Source organism: Enhydra lutris, unplaced genomic scaffold (assembly GCF_002288905.1).
Source record: "Enhydra lutris kenyoni isolate GAN:26980312 unplaced genomic scaffold, ASM228890v2 scaffoldscaffold67, whole genome shotgun sequence".
NCBI lineage: Eukaryota > Metazoa > Chordata > Mammalia > Carnivora > Mustelidae > Enhydra > Enhydra lutris.
Window position 1 is genome coordinate 838,520 of NW_019154151.1, and position 23,517 is coordinate 862,036.

General features: G+C 34.6%; 1 protein-coding gene across 1 annotated transcript; it reads left to right on the forward strand.

The window, feature by feature from the left end:
* The first annotated feature begins 798 nt into the window (after positions 1 to 798).
* LOC111159233 (poly(A) binding protein cytoplasmic 5) lies at positions 799 to 2,819 on the forward strand. Its single transcript, XM_022521671.1, has 2 exons — positions 799 to 889; positions 1,545 to 2,819. Exon 2 carries the CDS (start codon positions 1,571 to 1,573, stop codon positions 2,717 to 2,719), a length of 1,149 nt encoding a protein of 382 aa, XP_022377379.1. The 5' UTR covers positions 799 to 889; positions 1,545 to 1,570; the 3' UTR covers positions 2,720 to 2,819.
* The last annotated feature ends 20,698 nt before the right edge of the window (positions 2,820 to 23,517 follow it).

Below are 23,517 nucleotides of genomic sequence, written 5' to 3' on the forward strand. Positions count from 1 at the left end.
CATCTGTGAACACTAATCGTACATTTTGTATTGATTCTGCAGGTTTTATCTCCTTCAGTAAGATTTTGTAATTTGTGATTATGGAGATGGCATATTTTCAACGTTTTGTGGCACAAGGTATCATAAAAAAGCCATTTTATGGTTCTCCAGTCATTAAATCTTAGTATTACTGGAGCAATGAAAAGAATTCTGCCTACTACCTGGGGATAATGTGATTATTATGTTAGAGTTTAATTGAGTAAGGATAAAGGCCAAACACAACATGGCCCTATGTTTTATTTGACCCTGTGATCATTCAGCACTGTAATGGGAATCCAGTACAGCTGCCAATTCTGACTTTCCAATTAACTCAGGAAAGTAACCAATCTTATATCTTATTTCCTAAGCAGAAATTGTATTGGGAATTGTTTTTCTATTAAGAAAAAAAGTATGAGAGTTCTTTCTGCCTAGGTGATCACCTCCTGCTTTGATTTTGGGGTCAGCAGCCTAAAATTAATATTTTAAGATAACAAATAAACACATAATATTTTAAAATAAAAATATGTGGGTTTTTTTGTTTGTTTGTTTGTTTGTTTGTTTTTGTTTTTTTTAATCTTGGCACAGAGGAAGCGGGAAGTTACTTAGCAGGGTTCCGGGTTTCCTCACGCCCCGCCCGCCCTACCACAGCTAAATGGTTTTCATCCTTGGGTCGGTCTGTCCTGTGGAGAGCAATCCACGTCCACTGGTCCCTGCTCTGCCCGCCCGCTGCGCATCTGCCCTTCTCCTCTGACTCCGCCCCGCATCTGTCCGGAACCGCCTCCCGCCTGAGCCGACCCAGTGCGAGTCTGCCAGTCAGTCCCTCCGGACCTGCCGCGAGTCTCAGACTGCCGAAATTACCGCGCGTCACTCGGTCCGTACCCGGTGGGCATCTGGGGTATCTGGGCGGTCTCCTGTCTCCAGCGCGTGTGTTTGTCTGTCTGTCTTTCTGTGCGATCCGATCCGCCTTCTGCAGCCTGCCTTCCGGCCCCAGCGCACCAAGTGTTTAGTCTGCCCTTTTGCTGACGCTGAGTGTGTTTAGCGGCCTTCTATCTGAGAGCCAGCTTGAGACCGGCCAGGCAGCCGGCGGAGGAATACACGTTTGGCCCCTGGCACTGTTAATAGAATTTTAAGCCAACAGGAGCTCGAGGCCTATGTTTATGCAGAAAACAGGTCTCAAGGCCTCTGTCTGCAGTGCTGGATGTGGGGTGACAGCCAGCTGCTTGATGATTTCTTACAATTAAATGGGGAACAGGAAATTTCTTACTACTGGCTTTTGAAACCGATTTTAAATCTTAATGGGCGGAAATTATAAGTCCTCTTAGGTAGAACAGATTCGTTATTGGGATGCTTATTTGTCTGATGTGTTTGTTCTGAGCCTGCTGACCAGCTGTTTCTGAACTTCATTTTCTCAGCCTCAACAGTGATTCTGAGTCTGCTTTTAGCTTTCTTCTCCTTGGCTTTCTTCTGTTTGTGAACAGCTGCTTGGCCCATAGTTTAGAGAAATCAGCTTTTTTTTCTCTCTAAAGAGAGCCACCTCCCTGTACTCAGAAAGATGGGGAGTGGAGAGCCTAATTCTGCTGGCAAGAAAAAGAAGTACCTAAAGGCTGCCCTGTACGTGGGTGACTTGGACCCAGATGTCACGGAGGATATGCTATATAAAAAGTTCAGGCCTGCTGGCCCTCTGCGCTTCACCCGAATATGCCGTGACCCCGTGACCCGCAGCCCCCTGGGCTATGGCTATGTTAACTTCCGCTTTCCTGCAGATGCTGAGTGGGCCCTGAATACCATGAATTTTGATTTGATTAATGGCAAACCTTTCCGCCTCATGTGGTCTCAGCCAGATGACCGCTTAAGAAAGTCTGGAGTTGGAAATATATTCATCAAAAACCTGGATAAATCCATAGACAATAGGGCCCTTTTTTATTTATTTTCTGCCTTTGGGAACATTCTCTCTTGCAAAGTCGTATGTGATGACAATGGTTCTAAGGGTTATGCCTATGTGCACTTTGACAGCCTGGCCGCTGCCAATAGAGCCATCTGGCACATGAATGGAGTGCGGCTTAACAACCGCCAGGTGTATGTTGGCAGATTCAAATTCCCAGAAGAGCGGGCAGCTGAAGTCAGAACCAGGGATAGAGCGACTTTCACCAATGTTTTTGTTAAAAACTTTGGAGATGACATGGATGACGAACAACTGAAGGAAATCTTTAGTGGCTATGGGCCAACTGAGAGTGTTAAGGTAATAAGAGATGCCAGTGGGAAATCTAAGGGCTTTGGATTTGTGAGGTATGAGACACACGAGGCTGCCCAAAAGGCTGTATTAGACCTGCATGGAAAGTCCATCAATGGGAAAGTTCTATATGTAGGGCGGGCACAGAAGAAAATTGAACGATTGGCTGAGTTAAGACGAAGATTTGAACGACTGAGATTAAAAGAAAAAAGTCGGCCTCCCGGGGTGCCTATCTATATTAAGAACCTGGATGAGACCATCGATGATGAAAAACTGAAGGAGGAATTTTCTTCCTTTGGATCAATTAGCCGGGCCAAAGTGATGGTGGAAGTAGGGCAAGGCAAAGGGTTTGGTGTTGTCTGCTTCTCCTCTTTTGAAGATGCTACCAAAGCAGTGGATGAGATGAATGGTCGCAAAGTGGGCTCCAAGCCCCTGCATGTTACCCTGGGCCAGGCCAGGCGCAGGTGGTGAGAATAAGAATGCTCAATTTGTTTCAGCCTTAAGCTGATGCCTACTTAGTTTGGGCTACTTTGTGATAAGAGGTTATTTTATTCCAGGTTTTTTTTTTTTTAAGTGAATACTTTGTTTTGGGGGAAAAAAAGTGAAACTAGAAAACCTTGTTCATTTTAGTGAAGAACATAATTTCTAATTGTAAAATTGTCATTTTTGTACTATCTTTTGATAAAATATCCTTAGGAATATGTAGAATAAAATTCATCTCTCCACATAATTTTTTTTCCTAATTCAGTCCAGGTAAGGTTATTGGTTGAATATAGTTCCTTCCTTATTCCAGTTATAATACTAAATACAATTCTTCTATGAAAATATTCTCTAAATAAACAATATTTCTGAATCTATCACACAGAAAACTTCTAACTTGCTTTTTGGAAAATCAATAGAGCAGGGGAAAATGTATGTGATTCACTTAACATTTGTGCATAATTTTACCTTATTATTTAAAATGAATATTATTTTAAAGAGATGTGAGTTTTGTTATACTTTTTTTTTCCCTTTTCTACTATATTGTGGGCATACCACAGAGTTGACAGTGGCTTTGACTAAGTGTTGGGAGATTTCTTTAACTTCTTGCCTAGAGAAATAAACATATTGGTGTTTTCTCAATTAACACTTTAAGCATAATTAAAATGAGTTTCATCTTAAAGATCTTTCCTGAGAGATTTAATATATGAAGACAGTCTAAGGAGCATTCTTGCCACTCATTTTTTAAACTCCTTAGTAGTATAGACGGGTCATGTTAAAATAAAGAAAAAGATGAATAACTGCATTGAATTGCCTTTACCTATAGATAATTTTAAAATTTTACCTCCATCTCTATAAAGTGTCAGTATAAGGGTAAATAATCCGTATAGTGATGTTGAAAAACTACATTGAAGAATATCTTCTATTAAACTTGTCATTATCTCTTGTAATTTTTTGAATACATCCATGTGATAATATTCACGTATCTATCGAAAGTAAGGAAAAGCTTGTCTCTTGTGATTAAATCATATGCCTCCATCTATTATATGAGAGCTATTAATCCAGTATGGTTCTCTTTATGTCTGGCTGCTTGGAAGTTGTGACAAAATGTTCTGTTCTATATTGCAGTTACATTAGTTAGCCTGTAATTTCTCGATTACAGATTTTCCATATTTTACTTAAAGTCCCCTCTTTTCCCTACCCATCTACCTTCCATACATATTATACTTTTATGTCTTTTTTTACATTGCCTTTCATTTAATATGTAGGTGTTCAAATACATTTTGGAAATAGAGAAATTATTACTTAATTTATGTAAAATTTAAATAATTACTTTTTAAAAATTGGATTCATTCATATCACAGTTCCAACCATAAGAAAATGTTTTGTCTTTATTCTTAATTGGCTTTTATTATGTTATATAGAAATCTTAGGTTACATACATAATGTAGTATAAATATATAATTTTGTTAACACTTTTGTTAGCTATGTGCCCATAAAATAATGAGAAAAAGTTGTTTCTGTGTAACTGTTTATCTACAAATTGCTTTTATATTCATTATCAAGTATTTTCAAATGAAAATCACTGCTTTTGTTGATCATATACATAATACCTGCTCATTTAAAAAAATGTACAAAATGCAGTCATTTATAAAGAAGTAAAATTTCCACAGTTCAGAGATAACCATTATTAGTGTTTTCAATGCATACATATACTTCCATACCTTTTCTCCTATGTATACACACACTATTTAACAAACAAAAAATAACATACTATATGTACTGTGTTTTGTTAAATTTTAAACTAAAACAATCTTTTTATGTCAATAAATATTGATCTGTATCATAATTTGAGTGACTGCACAGTATTCCATTGTGTGGATGTACTATAGATTATCTAAGTAACACATTATTGAATAAGATTTATATGTTTTTCAATGTATTCTACATCTGTAAACAATGTTGTGATTAACTTCCTTGCTTAAAACAGTGTGCATTATACGAGCTTGAGAAAAAGTATCTATAGCATATAAAAGCTTAAGTCTGGTAGAGAAATTAAAATGCACATTATATTGATATATGTATCAGAATTTTGGACAAAACATTCAAGATATATCCTTTACTTAAATTGACAAAAGTAAAACTAAAACCAATGGGATATAATCTTTCATATTTTCTAAGCCTACTTGCCCAATGGTATAAACATTGTGATCATGAAAATACATGAAAACAATGCAAACAATTGTTTAATTATTTATTTAATTATTTAAAAAATTACTTTAGTAATTATTTAAGTAATTAAGTAAAATAATTACTTTAGTAATTATTTACCATATGTACTCTCTACACCTTTTCACCCATTACCAGTTTTCATTTAAATTTATAAACTAAGTATTAGTGTTAACTTAAAACCTTGACACATGCTTTGATTCAGTATAAATCACAAAAGATTTCTAGTAGGTAAAAATCTTCAAGTATAACCATTTAATACATTTTGGGAAATTGTTCAAGTATTTGGTTATTATTTTCAAGAAGTCAGCCTGTATAAATAAAGGACTAATTAAAGTATGTCCAAGGACAGATAAAACATACATATTAGGACATTGCAAAATAGACAAAAACTCTGAATTTAGTTGGTAAGAAGATAAAGGAAAGATAATCTCTATTTGAACACAAACACCTGGGTAGTATTCCAATCTTGTACTTTTCATTTTTAACAACACTTAATAGACTAATAATTAAGGCTTCAAATTGGGAGCAAAACAACTGGACAGCTTATATTGGTGAAAAGACATTAAAAACATTTCCTCGCACAAGATAATTAGTAAAAATTAGTAGAACAGTACTATCAATTGTCATGGTAAACTCAAGGATAGACTGTTAAACACAAGTTTTGTTTGTTTTTCTTCCTTTTTTAAAAAAAAATATTTATTTTTTTTAGCTTTTCAAAAAAGTCACTGTACAAACTTCAAATGTACCCAGGGAGAAGAAAATTGCCTTGTGGGGTGCCTGGATGGCCCAGTAGGTTGAGTGTCCAGTTCTTGGTTTCAGCTCAGGTCATGATCTCCAGATCCTGAGACAGAGCCCTGTGTTGGGCTCTGTGCTCAGTGGGGAGTCCCCTTAAATTTCTCTCTCCCTCTCCTTCTGCCCCTCCCCTCTGCTCTCTCTCTCTCTCTAAAATAAATGAATCTTAAAAAAATGAATGTTGCTTTATTAAAGATTATTTTGGTGAGACTTTTCTGTAAAGAAAATTTCTTACATATAGTGGTGCCTTTCTGGTTGTATCTGTGGTTAAAGGGAAAAATAAAATGTTATATGTGTAAGATATTTTCAGCACAAGGGAAAAATAACTAAGATTATTGTGTATTTAAGGGAATGTTTAGGAATGGTGTGAATACCATCTTATCTATAAATGGCCTGATTTAAGGGAATAGTTAGAAGTGTATCAATAAATAACTGAATATAGATGATATATGTGTATGATATATATGTGTATGAATATAGAAGATATATGCACCTACACTAATACCCAGAATTTAGTTAGCATTCCATGATTACTTGTTGAATTACCCTCCATTTGTTTGCTTTTCAATTCCCTTCTCAGAATTTCACAAATGAAATGAATTACAGAATAAGCCATTTTTATTAAATTTTATCCCATGAAGAAATAATTGAGAACTGATTTACATAGATTGGTACTTCTAAAGTTGTGTTACTAGTGACATAAAATAGTCATTATACCATTAAGGTGTTGTCAATACTTTTATACTCCTCATGCTTTCTTTTTTGTTATTGTTCAACAATTGATGAGCTTCTAATAGTTGGCATGACTCAAATGAAAGTCTATTTGTATAGAAACATTTTTTTTTAAATAAATTAATGGGATATTCCTCCAAGACCAAAACTATTCCACAGAGGGCCCTGCTCCTACATTAAATCTGCTTATGCATGTGAAATTGTTTCTTACATATTTTAGGGTGTTACTTCCCATGAAGTATGACTTAGCAAATGGTCTCTTGGAGACTCAAGAGAGTTAATGTATCCTACTTGGCTCCAAAGGATCATGGTTAGTAGTTAGATAATCTAGCTACCATTGGAAATCTGAGAAAGACTTCACTCAATATACAAATATTGAGGATATAATTACTATAAAACTAAAAATAAATAAATAAATAAATAAACTAACTCCATGTACTTTCACCCTCTAAAGTCAAAGTCAATTTTAAAAGATTTCTCATTTGGCAACCAAAAATGATCAGTGTTCTCATTAAATTTTTCAACAAAAGTTTGGAGCCTTTAACTAAGAAAATATTTAGTACTTTGGAGAGACTTGCAGGAAAAGGGGTGAATGATGATATATGCTATGACCATCTCAGTTATCAGAGTAAATTAGTTTCTTTGTTTTAAAACTAGTAAGGGAAATACCAGATGTTGGCATATTTTGCATAAAAAATAAATCTTCCATACTGTAGAATAAATAATTATATAAGTTTTGAGATTGATTTGAAACTTCCAAAAACAGGGGTCCTGCATGGCTCAGTCATTAAGCATCTGCTTTCAGCTCAAATCATAATCCCAGTGTCTTGGGATCAAGCCCTGCGTCCAGCTCCCTACTCAGCGGGAAACCTGTTTCTCCCTCTCCCACTTCTTCTGCTTGTATTCCCTCTCTCACTCGCTCTCTCTGTCAAATAAGTAAATAAAATCTTAAAAAAAAAAAACTTCCAAAAAAGTAAATTATACTTTTGGGAAATCAAGGACTTTTAAAATCAATATTTAGGAACACTTAAAAAGTAATTTTAAGCAAATTTACACAGGATGACAACTCCTTTTTTTAAAGCAAAGTTGACATACTAATTATATTAGTTTCAGGTACACAACATATTGATTCAACATTTCTATACATTACTCAGTGCTCACCATGGTAAGTTATACCATCTGTCACTGAACAATGTTATTAGAATATTACCCACTTCATTCCCTATGGTTTACTCTTCATCTCCAGGACTTACTTTATAAATGGAAGGTTGTACTTTTTAATCTCTTTGATCTGTTTTACCTATCTCCCTTCTGGCAAGCACCAGTTTGTTCTCTGTATTTAACAATCTATTTATTTTTTTAATTTAATTTAATTTTTTCAGTGTTCCAAGATTCATTGTTTATGCACCACACCCAGTGCTCCATGCAATACGTGCCCTCCTTAATACCCATCACCAGAGTGCCTGGGTGGCTCAGTGGGTTAAAGCCTCTGCTCAGGTCATGATCCCAGGGTGCTGGGATCGAGCCCCGTGTCAGGCTCTCTGCTCAGTGGGGAGTCTGCTTCCCTTCCTCTCTCTCTGCCTAACTCTCTGCCTACTTGTCACCTCTGTTTTCCAAATAAATAAATAAAATCTTTAAAAAAAATACCCACCACCAGGCTCACCCATCGCCCCACTCCCCTCCCCTCTAAAACCCTCAGTTTGTTTCTCAGAGTCCACAGTCTCTCATAGTTCATCTCCCCCTCCAAATCCCCCCAATTCACTTCTCTTTTCCTTCTCCTAATGTCCTCCATGTTATTCCTTATGCTCCTTTATCCATTCATCTTGTTTATTTGTTTATTCATTTGTTTTGTTTTATAGAGTCCACATATAAGTGATATCATATGGAATTTGTCTTTGATTTATTTCACTTAGTATAGTACTCTGTAGGTCCATGCACATTGTTGCAAAAAACAAAATAACACAGTCTCATTTTTTCTTAAACAAGGTCTCCTTTTTATGGCTGAGTAATATTCCATTGTGTGTATATTATATATACCACATCTTCTTTATCCATTCATCTATGGGTGGATACCTAGGTTGCTTCCATATCTTGGGTATTATAAATAATGCCACAATAAACATAAGGTGCATTTATCTTTTGTAATTAGCATTTTCACTTTCTCTGGGTGCTAGCAACTCTTTCTGTTTGTTTGTTTCAAGGTTTTTTTTTAAATAGTTTATGTATTTATGAAAGAGAGAGAGTGAAGGGCAGAGGGAGAAGCAGACTCCCTGCTGAGTGGAGAGCCTGATATGGGGCTGAATCCCCAGACTCCAGGATCATGACTTGAGTAGAAGGCAGATGCTTAACTGACTGAGCCACCCAGCCATCCCTGTTTCAAGTTTTTATTTGAATTCCAGTTAGTTAACAAATAGTGCAATATTAGTTTCCAAGAGAATTTCATGATTCATCACACACATATAGCACCCAGGGCTCATCACAATAAGTGCTTTCCTTAATACCCAACACCCATTTAACCCATCCCCTTGCTCACCTTCCTTCCAACAACCCTCAGTTTGTTCTCTACAGTTAAAAGAGACTTTCGTGTGGTTTTCTTCTCTTTTTCCCTTACGTTCACCTGTTTTGTTTCTTAAATTCCACATATGAGTGAAATCATATGGTATTTGTCTTTCTCTGACTGACTTATTTCAGTTAGCATAATACTTTCTAGCTCTGTCCATGTCATTGCAAATGGCAAGATTTTATTTTTTTAATGACTAATATTCCATTGTACTTATAAAACACTTCTTTATCCATTCATCACTTGATGGACTCTTTCCATTTGGGCTCTTTCCATTATTTGGCTATTGATGATAGTGCTGCTATAAACAGTAGGTGCATGTGTCCCTTTGAATCAGTATTTTTGTATCCTTGGGTAAATATCTAGTAGTGCACTTGTTAGATCATAGGGTAGTTTTACTTTTAACTTTTTGACTTTTAACTCCATACTGTTTTCTGGAGTGTCTGCACCAGGTTGCCCTCCTACCAACAGTGTAAGAGGGTTCCCCTTTCTCCACACTCTTGCCAACATCTATTGTTTCCTGTGTTTTAAATCACCTTTCTGAGGACTTTGGCCAGACAACATCCCTTAGTAAAATAGGCATAGAGAAGAATTTGCAAGTTTTTCTTTTCCAGTGCTTTAGGAAACACAAAATATATCCCTAATTTATTTTATTGCAGAGAAACTTATTATATGTTGATTTCCTTAAATAAAGGAATAAATATAATACTTTTTGTGATGAAGGGAAGATTTATTACAATATGGTAAGAATAGTGACAAAGTAATGAAAGTCAAGATGAAGAATATTTTTTCTCTATTCATTAAAGAATTTTTTTAAATATATGGGATTTATTAATTAAACAAAGGATAATTTTAAAAGGGACACAGCGAAAGAAAGAACAAATTGAATGTTATAAACATTTCAGAGTAAAGGCAATAAATGTCTGCCTGGCTAGATATCTATTTTATGGTGAAGCATCATGAATAGTTTTCATTTAATTTGTATGGTTCCTTTTCTTTTTCCTTAAGATTTATTTATTCATTTTAGAGAAATTGAAACAGAGCACAAGTGAGTGGGGCAGAGGGATAGGGAGAGAATCTCAAGCAGACTCTGAACGGAGCATAGGCCCCACATGGGGCTCTATCTCATGACCCTGAAATCATGACCTGAGCCAAAATCAAGAGTCTGATGCTTAACCATCTGTGCCTCCCAGGTGCCCCTGTATGATTATGCTTAACATTGATTTGACTACTACAGTAATAGTAACCCTCAGGAACCTTTCATTTGTAAGTGGATTTCTTAAAAAAAAAATTCATCAGTGCTAATCTTCTCTCTACTCGCTTACATTTGTCACCTAATCTCAACTCCTTCCTTTGCTAAACACAGAAGTTTTTATAAGGCACTTTTAGTTTACATAGTTTGTCTGCACATTACTTCAAACATTTCTAGTAGATGTGTGTTTATGTGATTTTGTACCAATTTTTTGAAACAAAAATTTCAGGACTTGCACGTTAAGCCACAGTAGATGGTAGGATGTGTATTGTTTATATACAGATGAATGTATCTAGCTTAAAAAATGTAAATATCAAAATGATGCTAATTAAGCCAACAATAAACCTATGGGCTCTGTTTCATAATGTATACATGCTCCAGAGCATCTGAGTACCAAAGACTGGATAATACAACTAGAATTATATATTGCTAATACGGTAAAAATTTTGAGATATGAAAGCAACATCTCAAGCATAACAAGAAATAATGCTAAGAGACACTAACGAGTTTTTCTGAAGTGACAACTATATATAGACCTTAGTTGTTTTATGGGGATATACCACAATGATGTAACACTCTCAAAGATTAAAATATATATAAGAAGATAAAGCTTTCTGAAACTTCTTTTATATTTTGATATAAGTGAAAAAAACTATGGTGATTGAAAAGCAAGTATGAACTAAGTATATCTCCCACTTTAGTCTCCAAAAGGAAAACAGTTTCACTTAGAATTATTTACTTAGACCACTGGGTCATTTGCACTTTTTAGAAAAATTTTAGGTTGTGAGAGATGCATATATGTAACATATTTTAAGCTCAAATATAAATATGTCTCCTCAAATATTCTACTTAAAAGGTGAATTATAAACTGGAAAACAGTGTCACGACTTTTCCTCAACAACAAGTTTCATCTATAGAAATCATTTAAGCTGGGTTTCTCATATAAGCAATTGCATGTTTGAATTGTATCTCTAATCTGGGGCCAAGAATTTAGGGCTATAAGAATTGCGTTTTGGGCGCTTGGGTGGCTCAGTGAATTAAAGCCTCTGCCTTTGGCTCGGGTCATGATCCCAGGGTGCTGGGATCGAGCCCCGCGTCAGGCTCTCTGCTCAGCAGGGAGTCTGCTTCCCTTCCTCTCTCTCTGCCTGCCTCTCTGCCTACCTGTGATCTCTGTCAAATAAATAAAGAAAATTTAAAAAAATTGTGTTTTAATTCACTGGGATCATACATTTTTATTTTTATTTATTTTAGATTTTTCCCCCAACATAGGGCTTGAACTCACAGCTCTGAGATCAAGAGTTGCACACTTTACCAACTGAGCCAGCCAGGCACACCATGGGATCATACATTTTTTAAAAAATAGTGTCTGGTAAAACTGTTTATCTTGCTTAATGTGCAAAAGTAATCTATCAGGTTTCTGAGTGAAATTGAAAATGTAATTAAGTACTTGAAATGATATGGAATTTGTCTCTAAAAACAAAATTAAAACTCATTGAATAACTAAGAACACTATATTAAATAATTTTAGTTAGTTATTAGAAATTGAATTAAAATAGAATAATTTCAGATGAATTGAATAAATATGTTTTGAAACACAAGAAATAAATTAATACTCATTACTACGTTGTCTCCAGAGACAGAACTTTCACCAAAAATATGCAGAAGTGATATTGGAAACAGAAGAGCAAAAAAGTCGTGGAAATCTTTCACATCTACTCCAAGAGGGAACCCACATTTCTCTGATGCACCATTAGTATAAACAAACAAACAAAAAAAGCAATGAAAATGTCAAGAAAGTAGAGAAAAGAGGAAAGGTTTAATTCTCAGAAATATGAACTTGAGGCAACATGTATAAACTTTAAGAAGAGTCCAGAATTAATGCTTAAAGTTGTCTCAGAAGATAAATTATTTCTTCCTTTCTTATTTTCACATGTACTAACTAAAACTTCAGGACTTCTCAGAATTCTTCTTCTTCTTCTTCTTCTTCTTCTTCTTCTTCTTCTTCTTCTTCTTCTTCTTCTTCTTTTTTAAGATTTTATTTATTTATTTGTCAGGGAGAGAGAGCGAGTATCAGCAGGGGGAGCAGCAGGCAGAGGGAGAAGCAGGTTCCCCACTGAGCAAGGAGCCCTACTCAGGATTCCATCCCAGAACCCCAGGATCATGACTGAGCTGAAGGTAGACGCTTAAGTGACTGAACCACCCAGGCATCCCAGGACTTCTCAGAATTCTTATTAAGGTATTTCAGCAAAAAATTCTAACTTGTAATAACAATGACTCTGAATGTACTGTAGTGTTTATTTTTTTTTAAAACTCCTTATGTTTTGTTGTTTGTACTCAAAAGTCACAACATTCTGCCTTTCCCAGGTACATTGGTAGATTTCTAAATTGACTATGACATAAACAGTATATCATTCCTATCAAAAATTCAAAGTTGGCATGGTGATTGTGGTGGGATGTGGTACTAATTCTAGCAGAATTAAAATCCTGTGTTTATTTTTTTCTTAAATTCATTGTTAATAGGGAAATGGGATGGATGGATGAATATGTGCATACATGTATATATACATAAATAATAATAAAGAAGGAATTAAAAAAGGAGATAAGAACAGATGTATGGAACCCAAGAATAGTGATACATCTATCTATTCCTATCATAGAGGTTCAAATTAAGAGTTATAGACCTCCTAGACCCAAATCAATGTTTCGGTTCCCAGCAGTGCCATTTCCAAGGAAAGAAGACTTCACAAATGGTGAGAGGTGGAAAGAATCATGGACAGGTTTGGTACCTGTGGCAATTCATTCAAATGAGATCTTTACAATGAACTGATATTTACCAGTGTGCCAGTGGTGAAATACATGCCCAAATGTAGCTCAAAGACCGTACTAAAATTTGCTTGGTGCAAGTTGGCATTCTGTGTGTGGGTTTTTTGTTGTTGTTGTGTTTTTTGTTTTGTTTTGTTTTTTAGTGGTTCAGAATGTATCAGAATTACCTAAAGTGTCTGTGTCTGTTAAAATTGAGATTCCTAGTACTCATCCTTGACTTACTGAATCAAAATTGATGTAGCAGTGGTGAAGGTAGGGTGAACAACAAAAAACTACAGTTTTCTCATAGCCTCTGGGTAATTTGTATGCACACTTAAGAATCTAGAACAGGAGTCAGCAAACTTTTTTTTTTTTCTGTTAAAGCCAGAAAATAATTATTTTAGCTTTTGGGAGACAAAAAGAAGTAATATCAAAGATATTATGTGGATACTTATATAAAAAGAGAAAAAATGAATTTCCTCACATTTTAAAATCGGCACAATTCAAAATATAATGATGACAATAATAAGAGTACATTTGGTAATACAATTCTAATGAAAATAATTTGGGAGATTACATTTAGCTTAATTAAGATTCAAAGTTGTTTTTTTCAGTCATCAAATCAATTGTTAATGTGTTCTCTATCAAAAGCCTTTTTTAGCTTACAGACCACAGGAAAAAGAGTGGCAGCCCAGATTTGACCTGCAAGTTATACTTTTTCAACCCCTGATCTAGAATCACTGGTCTAGATACTTTAGCCTAGAAAGTATTTCCCAAGGTTAGCTACTTTGAATAAGTAATACTAATAATATATATAAAAACTTTATTAACTGATATGATTCATTAAATAAGTTAGAAATCAAGTAAAACAACAATGGTAATAGTCAAACCATATATGTGCTATATCATAGTACAAGTGGCTCATTTTTTCCCAAATTTCTGGATAGGAAAAAAAAATCTAAACAAATTTTAGATGTAAAGTATCTGAAATGATCAACTCATGAAAAGCACCTAATTTTATTTTATTTTTAAGATTTTATTTATTTATTTGACAGAGAGAGACAGAACGAGAGAAGGAACACAAATGGGGGGAGTGGGAGAGGGAGAAACAGGCTTCCCACCAAACAGGAACCCTGATGTGGAGCTCAATCCCAGGACCCTGGGATCCTGACCTGAGCTGAAGGCAGACACTTAATGACTGAGCCACTTAGGCATTCCAAGCATCTCATTTTAGTAAGAAAATTGTATACATAAACAAAATAGGCATGTGTATACTGTGTGTGTGTGTGTGTGTGTGTGTGTGTGTATGTGAAGACTATACAGTTACATCAAAACATTGAGTAATTTTCTTTGGTTATAAAATTATAGATTATTTTTGTGGGTTTTTTCTTCATTATTTATATTTTCTAAATGGTTTATGAATAAAATGTAGAATAACTTTAATAAAGAAAACTATTCAAAATATTATTACAAAGATTTTATAATAACTAAATTCTTAATGTCCTTACCCTCTAAGTCTGCTCCTCTTTGTATCTTCTTCATCTCAGTAAATGGCAGCTCCTTTCTTGGTGTTTTTGGGCCACTACATTCGAGTAATTATTAACTCTTTTCTTTTGCTCACATCTCACATCCAGTCTGTCAGGAAATTATGATGCCTAAGTCTTGAAAATATACTCAAAATCTTATGATTTATTACCACTTCTTATTGTCAATAGCTTAGTCTAACCACCATCATGCCTCACTTAGATTATTTCACCAGTCTCCTAACAGATCTTCCTACTCTTACCCTTTTCTTTTTTTTTTTTTAATTTATTTATTTGAGAGAGAGAGAGAGAGATCACAAGTAGGCAGGGAGGCAGGCAGAGAGAGAGGGGGAAGCAGGCTCCCTGCTGAGCAGAGAGCCCGATGCGGGACTCGATCCCAGGACCCTGAGATCATGACCTGAGCTGAAGACAGAGGCTTAAGCCACTGAGCCACCCAGGCACCCCTACTCTTACCCTTTTCTTAATATACTTTCTCCACAAAACTGATTGAGTGAGTTCTTATAAATATAAGTTGGATTATGTAACCTCCCTGCTCTGAATGTCCAATGGTGGTTGCACTCACAGTGAATTTCAAATTCCTTACCAAGACCTTACCTTGCTGATTAAATATCTTACTCTTCTTCCCCTCACTCACATCACTACCACCACATTGTCACTTCAATATTCTCAGAAATATCAAGTTCATTCTTATGTTATTTCATTTGTTCCTGCTGTGTCCCTTCACGTGGAGCTCTCTTTATCCAGATATTTATATGGGTTATTCTGTCAATTTATTTGGTCTCGACTAAAATGACACTAAATAAGAAAAACTTTTTCTCACCCATCGCTATATATAATTGCAAACCCCACTCCCTTCCTGAGCTCTTTATTTTTCTTACTTAACCCACTTCATTTTTCCTCAGCGTGTAAAAATATGTGATATGTTTTATGTTTATTTCCATTGATTTTCCTCACCCACTACCACTAAACTGTATTCCAGTGCCTAAAGGAGTGACTGATATGTGATGATAGTAAATAAAATTTGTTTAACAAATGAACTTCATGACTTAATAGAATGTAACATGACAGGAAAGAGTGATGATTATATAGAATATGGCAGAATGAATTTTCCTAATATGTAAGCAACAGCAACACAAAAACCTTTCCACAGAGAACAAAAAGGCAATGAAAAGAAATTAAACAAAATATTTATAGTACATATGAGGCTGTCTGAATATTGGAACAATGTGTTTTTTTTTACTTTTCTATTTTTTGGATATTCCAAATTTTATTTAATGAATATATATGGTTTTATAATGGATAAAATTGATGAACTTTAAAAATTCTTAAAATATAATGTAATAAATTAAAAATTAAAGATTAATAAGTTTTTCTAGATTAATATTTTATTCTTATATTTCTCTTAACTGGATTAAAATTGAAAGGTAACTAGAAATGGAAATATTCATACATATTATGCCAGATCAATGGTTACAATTTTTAATTTTTATAAAGGAATTGCACAAATCAATACAAGAGCACATGGGCAAAATTTGTAGGGGAAATACACAGACATCTTTAAAAGAAGAAGAGGCAAATAATAACTATACAGCAAATATATGACAATATCCAAGGTAACTATTAAGAAATGCAAATTTACTGAGATACCATTTTCACTTATCAAATTAGTAATACTGAAAAAAAAGTCAATATTGGTGAGATTGTAGTTAAAAAAAGCACTCTCAACTATTGCTAATCATGGTTTAACTTTCTAAAGCTTTTTAAAAACTATTTTGGCAATTTGCTTTTGTATCCTTAAAATCGTTCATAGCTTTTGAACAAGTGATTACCATCCTAAAACCTGCATATGTAAAGTTCTTCATTATGCTGGAAATTTTCATTTTCAAGCCCTCATTAAAGATCTCTGGAGTAATTTTCATGCCTCATCACTCTCCTAGGGCCATGAGGACACCCCACTCTTATACCACTCTCCTAGGGCCATGAGGACACCCCACTCTTATACCACAACATAAAGTCCAAGAAAAAAAAATGTGTTTTATGTTAGCAAGTTTGACTATTGCATCTTAGAAAAACTCAGTTTCTTCAAATATGGCCTTCTCTTATCTATCCACTTTCCTCAAGGACCTACATCTACCACAGAGCTGAGATCATAGTGGGAGTGCAGTACCTATTTGTTAATTGAGTTATTGAAAACACACATCCTGTTTCTCTTCTGATTGTTGGTTTTCAGTTGTTAGAAATGGAGGATAATATCCAGAAAGAAGGGAGAGACTCAAATAAAATCATCATCTGCCAACCGAGAATTCAGAGTTTGTGCACACATGCATGTGGGTGTGTGTATGGGATTGTGGGTGTGTTTGTTTATATGTGTTTGTGTGTTTGCAGGGAGGGATGATCATCACAGTTGTCTGGTCAAAGTAATTACAATACTTGAGCCAGTTATAGGAGCAAAGATAATTGCCAATATGACTTTAGCATTTACTAACTCAGAACTGCAAGGGAAAGGAAATGAAAATGTAAAGGTTTTACCAAGTGAAGTACATCTGGAACAGAATAAAAGAATTAAGGAAAAACCATTATTGAAAGAAATAGTTTGTGTTTTCACCCAGTATGGGAGGAAACATAATATTCTATATAATCATCCTAAAAAAAATAAAACAACAACACAAATAGCATAAAAACTTGGGAATGAGTATAATGTAGATGTTAGCCTCAGTAGGTATCTGTAGTCATTTGTAAAATGAATGTTTAACCAACAGAGCAACTATTGATAGGTAAATAAAACAAACATGTCATGAATCTATTTATAGGAATGACAAGAACTGAGACAAATGGTTGTATTTGCTTCAAATTAAGCAGAATACTTTGGTAATTATTTTTATCTATATGAAGAAATTTTAGTAATTAAAATGACACCTCATGTTTCTTTTTCTTCATCTGTATATGTCTATATATAGACTATAATCTGTTCTCAGATTTTAATTAGTGATAGGGAAAACCACTTCAGTAAATATAAAGCATTGGAAATCTTTTTTTTTTATTCCCTTTAATTTTGAAAAGCACATCTCTAAATTTCCTTTTACATTAAAAAATGTTTTAAATAGAATGATTTTTTTTAACCACTAACCATGATATCTTATGTAGTCTTGCCTTCTCGGTCATTAATTGTCTCTTATTTGATAGTTTATTTGAGAAGAAACACACTGTGTAATTAAATTCAGATTTTTGTTAACTTGAGCCTAGGTAAAAACAGTCAAGTGCTTTTAACTCCTTGTACCACTTAAAGCTATAATATATTTTCTCTTATCTATGAGTAAAAGGTTTGGGTCATTTAGAGGATGGGGAGATAATCATCCTTTAGTAATTGAGGAACGTTATTCACAAAAAAATGTGAGAATGAACAATAATGCATGTATATTTTTTCCTAAGATTAAGTCTACACCAATAACCATGAGTCTATAGATCTTTGTCTTTGGTACATCAAATAATCTTCACTCTCCCAATTTAAGTATGGGCTAGAAAGCTCCACTATAAAATTACTCTCATAGGGAGTTGAACAAATATCTAAGTAATTTGCATATATACTCAAATCAATGTTTAAATCTATATGCCCTTCTCAAAATTGTGTCCTACTTCCAGAAATTAAATATTTATACAATAAGATTTTCTTCCTGCCTCTATCTTACAGTACTAGTATTGGATTGATGATCAGAGCAGAAAAATATCTGTGACTGCCATTTCATCCTGAATGGATTTCCAAGCCCTGTTCTTCTTAATATCTATATATACCTAGCTTCCTCCATAATATTAAACCATTTATTATGGCTAAGGAAGCTTATGGTAATCTGTTGTTTCTATATGGTTATATACCTGTGTATATCCAAGAATATCTACATAGACCACATTAGTGTATTCTTTGAAAATGCACCAATATAAATAAGTCCAATTATTTTTGAGAAGGTTCAGTGCTACATAAAATTAAGCAAATTTAGCATACACAAATATAACTAAGACAAGACTAATTCAAGACAATAAAAATGAAGTTAGTATTAAAAACACTTCAGAGTTAGCAAAGAGTCCTTTAATAATGAAGTAAGTGAAAGACATGATATTTCACACATAGACTTTTCTATGACTTAATTATTTTAGAATTCACTACATTCCCATTTAATTTTAATGTTTTCAAAAATGTCTTCATAGTTTTTTTTTTAATTCTAAGTAAACTTTCTCAGAAGAAGAAGTAAAAAATGCTGCTATAACCATTTCTGACAATGTAACATTTGTTTTAGGTAGTTCAGGAAAATATAAATAAATACACAAATGACAACACATATAGATATAGATATGGATATAGATATATATCGCAAAAGGGAAAATGACTAGAAATAAATAAAACTACTATTATGTACAGAAGATGGAATTTTGCAGATTGGAAACACAAATAAATCTGCAAATAAACTGTTAGAATAAAGTGCCTGGGTGGTTTGTCAGTAAAGCACAGGACTCTTGATTTTGACTCAGGTCATGATCTCAGAGTCTGAGATTAAGCCCCACATCTGGGTCACACTCAATGGGGAAACTGTTTGAGATTCTCTGTCTCTCACTCACTCCCACTGCTACTCATGTTCTCTCTCTCAAATAAATAAAATCTTAAAAAAAAAAAACTATTAGGGGTTGTCTGGGTGGTCCAGTTGGTTGGACATCTGCCTTCAAATCAGGTCATGATCTCAGGGTCCTGAGATGAATCCCACTTCAGTCTCCCTGCTCAGTGGGGAGTTTCTCTCTCCTTCTTCCTCTCCCCCTGATTATGCTCTCTTTCTCTCTCAAGTAAATAAATAAATAAATAAATAAATAAAATCTTTTAAAAAATCTATTAGGATAAAAGCTGTATTTGTGATATTACTGGATACAAATTTCTTTTATTTTTATTATGTCCAGTTAGACAGTGTATCATTAGTTTGTTTTTTTTTTAATTTTATTTATTTTACAGAGAGATATATCAGAAGTAGGCACAGAGGCAGGCAGAGAGAAAGGGGGAAGCAGGCTCCCTGCTGAGCAGAAAGCTCCATGCAGGGCTCAATCCCAGGACCTTGAGATCATAAACTGAGCTGAAGGCAGAGACTTAACCCTACTACCCCAACCCCCAATCCCTCCCCCAAAAACATCAGTTTTTTTCCTGGAGTCCATAGTCTCTCATGATTCATCTCCCTCTTTGATTTCTCCCCCTTCAGATTTCCCTCCCTTCCCCTATGGTTCTCTGTGCTATTGCTTAGGTTCCACATATGATTGAAACCATATGAAAATTGTCTTTTTCTGATTGACTTAATTCAGTTAGCATGGTCTCCTGCAGTCCCATCCATGTTGATGCAAATGTTGGGTATTCATCTTTTCTGATGGCTGAGGAATATTCCATTGTATATATGGACCACATCTTCTTTATCCATTCATCTGCTGAAAGTCATCTTTGCTTTTTCCACATTTTGGCTATTGTGGACCTTGCTGCTCTAAACATTGGGGTGCATGTGCCCCTTCTTTTCACTACATCTCTATCTTTTGGGTAAATACCTAGTAGTGCAATTGCTAGGTCATAAAGTAGTTCTATGTTTAATTTTTTGAGGAACCTCCACACTTTTCCACAGTGGCTGCACCAACTAGCATTCCACCAACAATGTAAGAGAGTTCCCCTTTCTCCACACCCTCTCCCAACATTTGTTATTTCTTGCCTTGTTAATTTTGTTTTAATTTTTATTTTTTCAGTGCTCCAAGATTCATTGTTTATGCACCACACACAATGCTCCATGCAATATGTGCCCTCTTCAATACCCACCACCTATCCCTATCCCTCCATCCCCCTCCCCTCCAAAACCCTAAGTTTGTTTCTCAGAGTCCACAGTCTCTCATTCATCATATCCCCCTCCAATTTCTCCCAATTCACTTTTCCTTTCCTTCTCCTCATGTCCTCCTTGTTATTCCTTATGCTCCACAAGTAAGCGAAACCGTATTATAATTTACTCTCTCTGCTTGACTTATTTCACTCAGCATAATCTCCTCCAGTCCTGTCCATGTTGATACAAAGTTGGGTACCCATCCTGGCTGTATAATATTCCATTGTATTCATCCTTGATACAAAAATTGGTTTTTACATCATGGCTACATAATATTCCATTGTATATATGGACCGTATCTTCTTTATCCATTCTTCTGTTGAAGGGCATCTTGGCTCTTTCCACAGTTTGGCAATTGTGGCCATTGCTGCTATGAACATTGGAGTACATACGACCCTTCTTTTCACTACATCTATATCTTTGGGGTGGTTCACCTTTCTCCACATCCTCTCCAACACTTGTTGTTTACTGTCTTGTTAATTTTGACCATTCTAACTAGTGTAAGGTGGTATCTCAATGTGGTTTTGATTTTAATCTCCCTGCTGGCTAATGATGATGAACATTTTTTCATGTGTCTGTTAGCCATTTGTATGTCTTCTTTGGAGAAGTGTCTGTTCATGTCTTCTGCCCATTTATGGACATGATTATCTGTTTTGTGTGTGTTGAGTTTGAGAAGTTCTTTATAGATCTTGGATATCAGCCCTTTGTCTGTAATGTCATTTGCAAAATCTTCTCCCATTCCATGGGTTTAAAAATGCTTTGCTATTCTGAAAGAATTTTCTGTAGCTGTGAGAAATGATTTAGGATTATGGGAGATGATTAAACAAAGTGGTTAAGAACACAAATTCTGAAGGCAGATTCCCTGGCATAACTTCCAGTTTTATTACTTACCTAACTTTGAACAAATTATTTATTCTTTTTATGTCACTGGTTTTTCATATATAATATGAGAAAATAATGTATTATTTCATAGATTTGTTGGAAATATTGAGTTAATGTATTTAAATATTTTTAAAAGATTTTATTTATTTGACAGAGAGAGAGAGAGATCACAAGTAGGCAGAGAGGCAGGTAGAGAGAGGGGGGGAAACAGGCTCTCCTCTGAGCAGAGAGCCTGATGCAGGGCTCAATCCCAGAACCCTGAGATCATGACCTGAGCCAAAGGCAGAGGCTTAACCCACTGAGCCACCCAGGTGGCCCAAGTTAATGTATTTAAAGTTTTAAAAATAGAACCTTCTACACAGTGTAAGCATTCAAATATATATTACTTATTATATACAAACATCTTATTGGATTTGTATAAAGTAATGTTAGCAAAATAAGAAAATTCTTATAATAATTTTTGGAAGTCTTCCTAAAAAGTATGTCTGCATAACAATCTTTAAGAACTGAATATAAATTCACAATAAACTTCTTAACTACTTTTTACCACATATCAATTTCACACATTTTCACATGTCACACTTTGCTATATCAAAATTCCTTGCATATAAGGAATCTAAATTGTATTCTGTTATTTAGGTATGATATAATTGTAAAATACTATGTGTCTTTTCTCATATTTATTAGAGCTCATAATTCTCATAAGTAGAATTCTGTACTAAATAAAGTAAGTTAAATATGCTTTGGAGAAAGTTGAAGAGCACATTATGCATGCAAGTTCACAAGGATTGCAGTTGTTTTAAGTCAGGACTTGTATTTTTATTTTTTTATGTTTCAAGTTATTATTTAAATTCCAGTTAGTTAACATATCATGTAATATTAATTTCAGGAGTAGAATTTAGTGGTTCATCACTTACCTGTAACACCCAGTGCTCATAACATCAAGTGCCTTCCTTAATACCCATCACCTATTTAGCCCATTAGACCACCCACCTTCCCTCCAGAAATCCTCAGTCTTTTCTTTATTATTAAGAGTCTTATATTTGGTGTGCCACCCTCTCTTTCCCTTCCCCTATGTTCATCTGTTTTGTTTCTTAATTTCCACATATTGGAGAAATCATATATTTGTCTTTCTATGACTGACTTATTTTGCTTAGCATAATACACTCTAGCTGCATCCACATGATTACAAATGACAAGATTTCATTCTTTTTTATGGTTGAGTATTGGTCCATTATATATGTTGTGGTCAGAAAATATGGATGGTATGATCTCAATCTTTTCTGTTTTTGTTGAGGACTGATTTGTGACTTAGTATATGATCTATTTTGGAGAATATCCAATGTGCACTTGAAAATAATGTGTATTCTGCTTCTTTAGGATGGAACGTTCTGAATATATCTGTATAGTCCATCTGGTCCAGTATGTCATTCAAAGCCATTGTTTCCTTTTTATTTCCTAGTTAGATGACCTGTCCATTGCTGTAAGTGGGGTGTTGAAGTCCCCTACTATTATTGTATTACTATTATTTCTATGGAAATTTGCATATTTCAACTCTAGACTTCTTTTTTTTTTAAACTCTAGACTCTTTAGTCTCTAGTTCCACAAGCATTCTCATTTTTGTTCCTCTTTATGTGGGAAAGTTACATATAGCTACCTTCATTCTGTTATTCCTATTTATACTAGGAATGTAAGCTCTCAAGGCAAACCTACTGTATTTGAATCCAACATTAGTAACTGACTTTGGTAAATGATTCACACCACTTGCTTAACTTTTTTCATAAGTATCCATGGACACTTGGGGTGCTTCCGTATCCTGGCTATTACAAATAATTCTACAATAACTGTGAGGTCCATATGTCCTTTTGAATTAGAGTTTGAGTATTTTGGGCAGTAAATATCCAGGAATGTGACTACTGAATCTTATGGTAGTTCTATTTTTAATTTTTTGAAGAAGAAACATGCTGTCTTCCATAGCAGCTGCACCAGTTTGCATTCCCACCAACAGTTCATGAGAGTTCCTTTTTCTCCACATCCTCACCAATACTTGTTTTTTCTTGTGGTTTTGATTTTAGCCATTCTGACAGGTATGAGGTAATACCTCATTG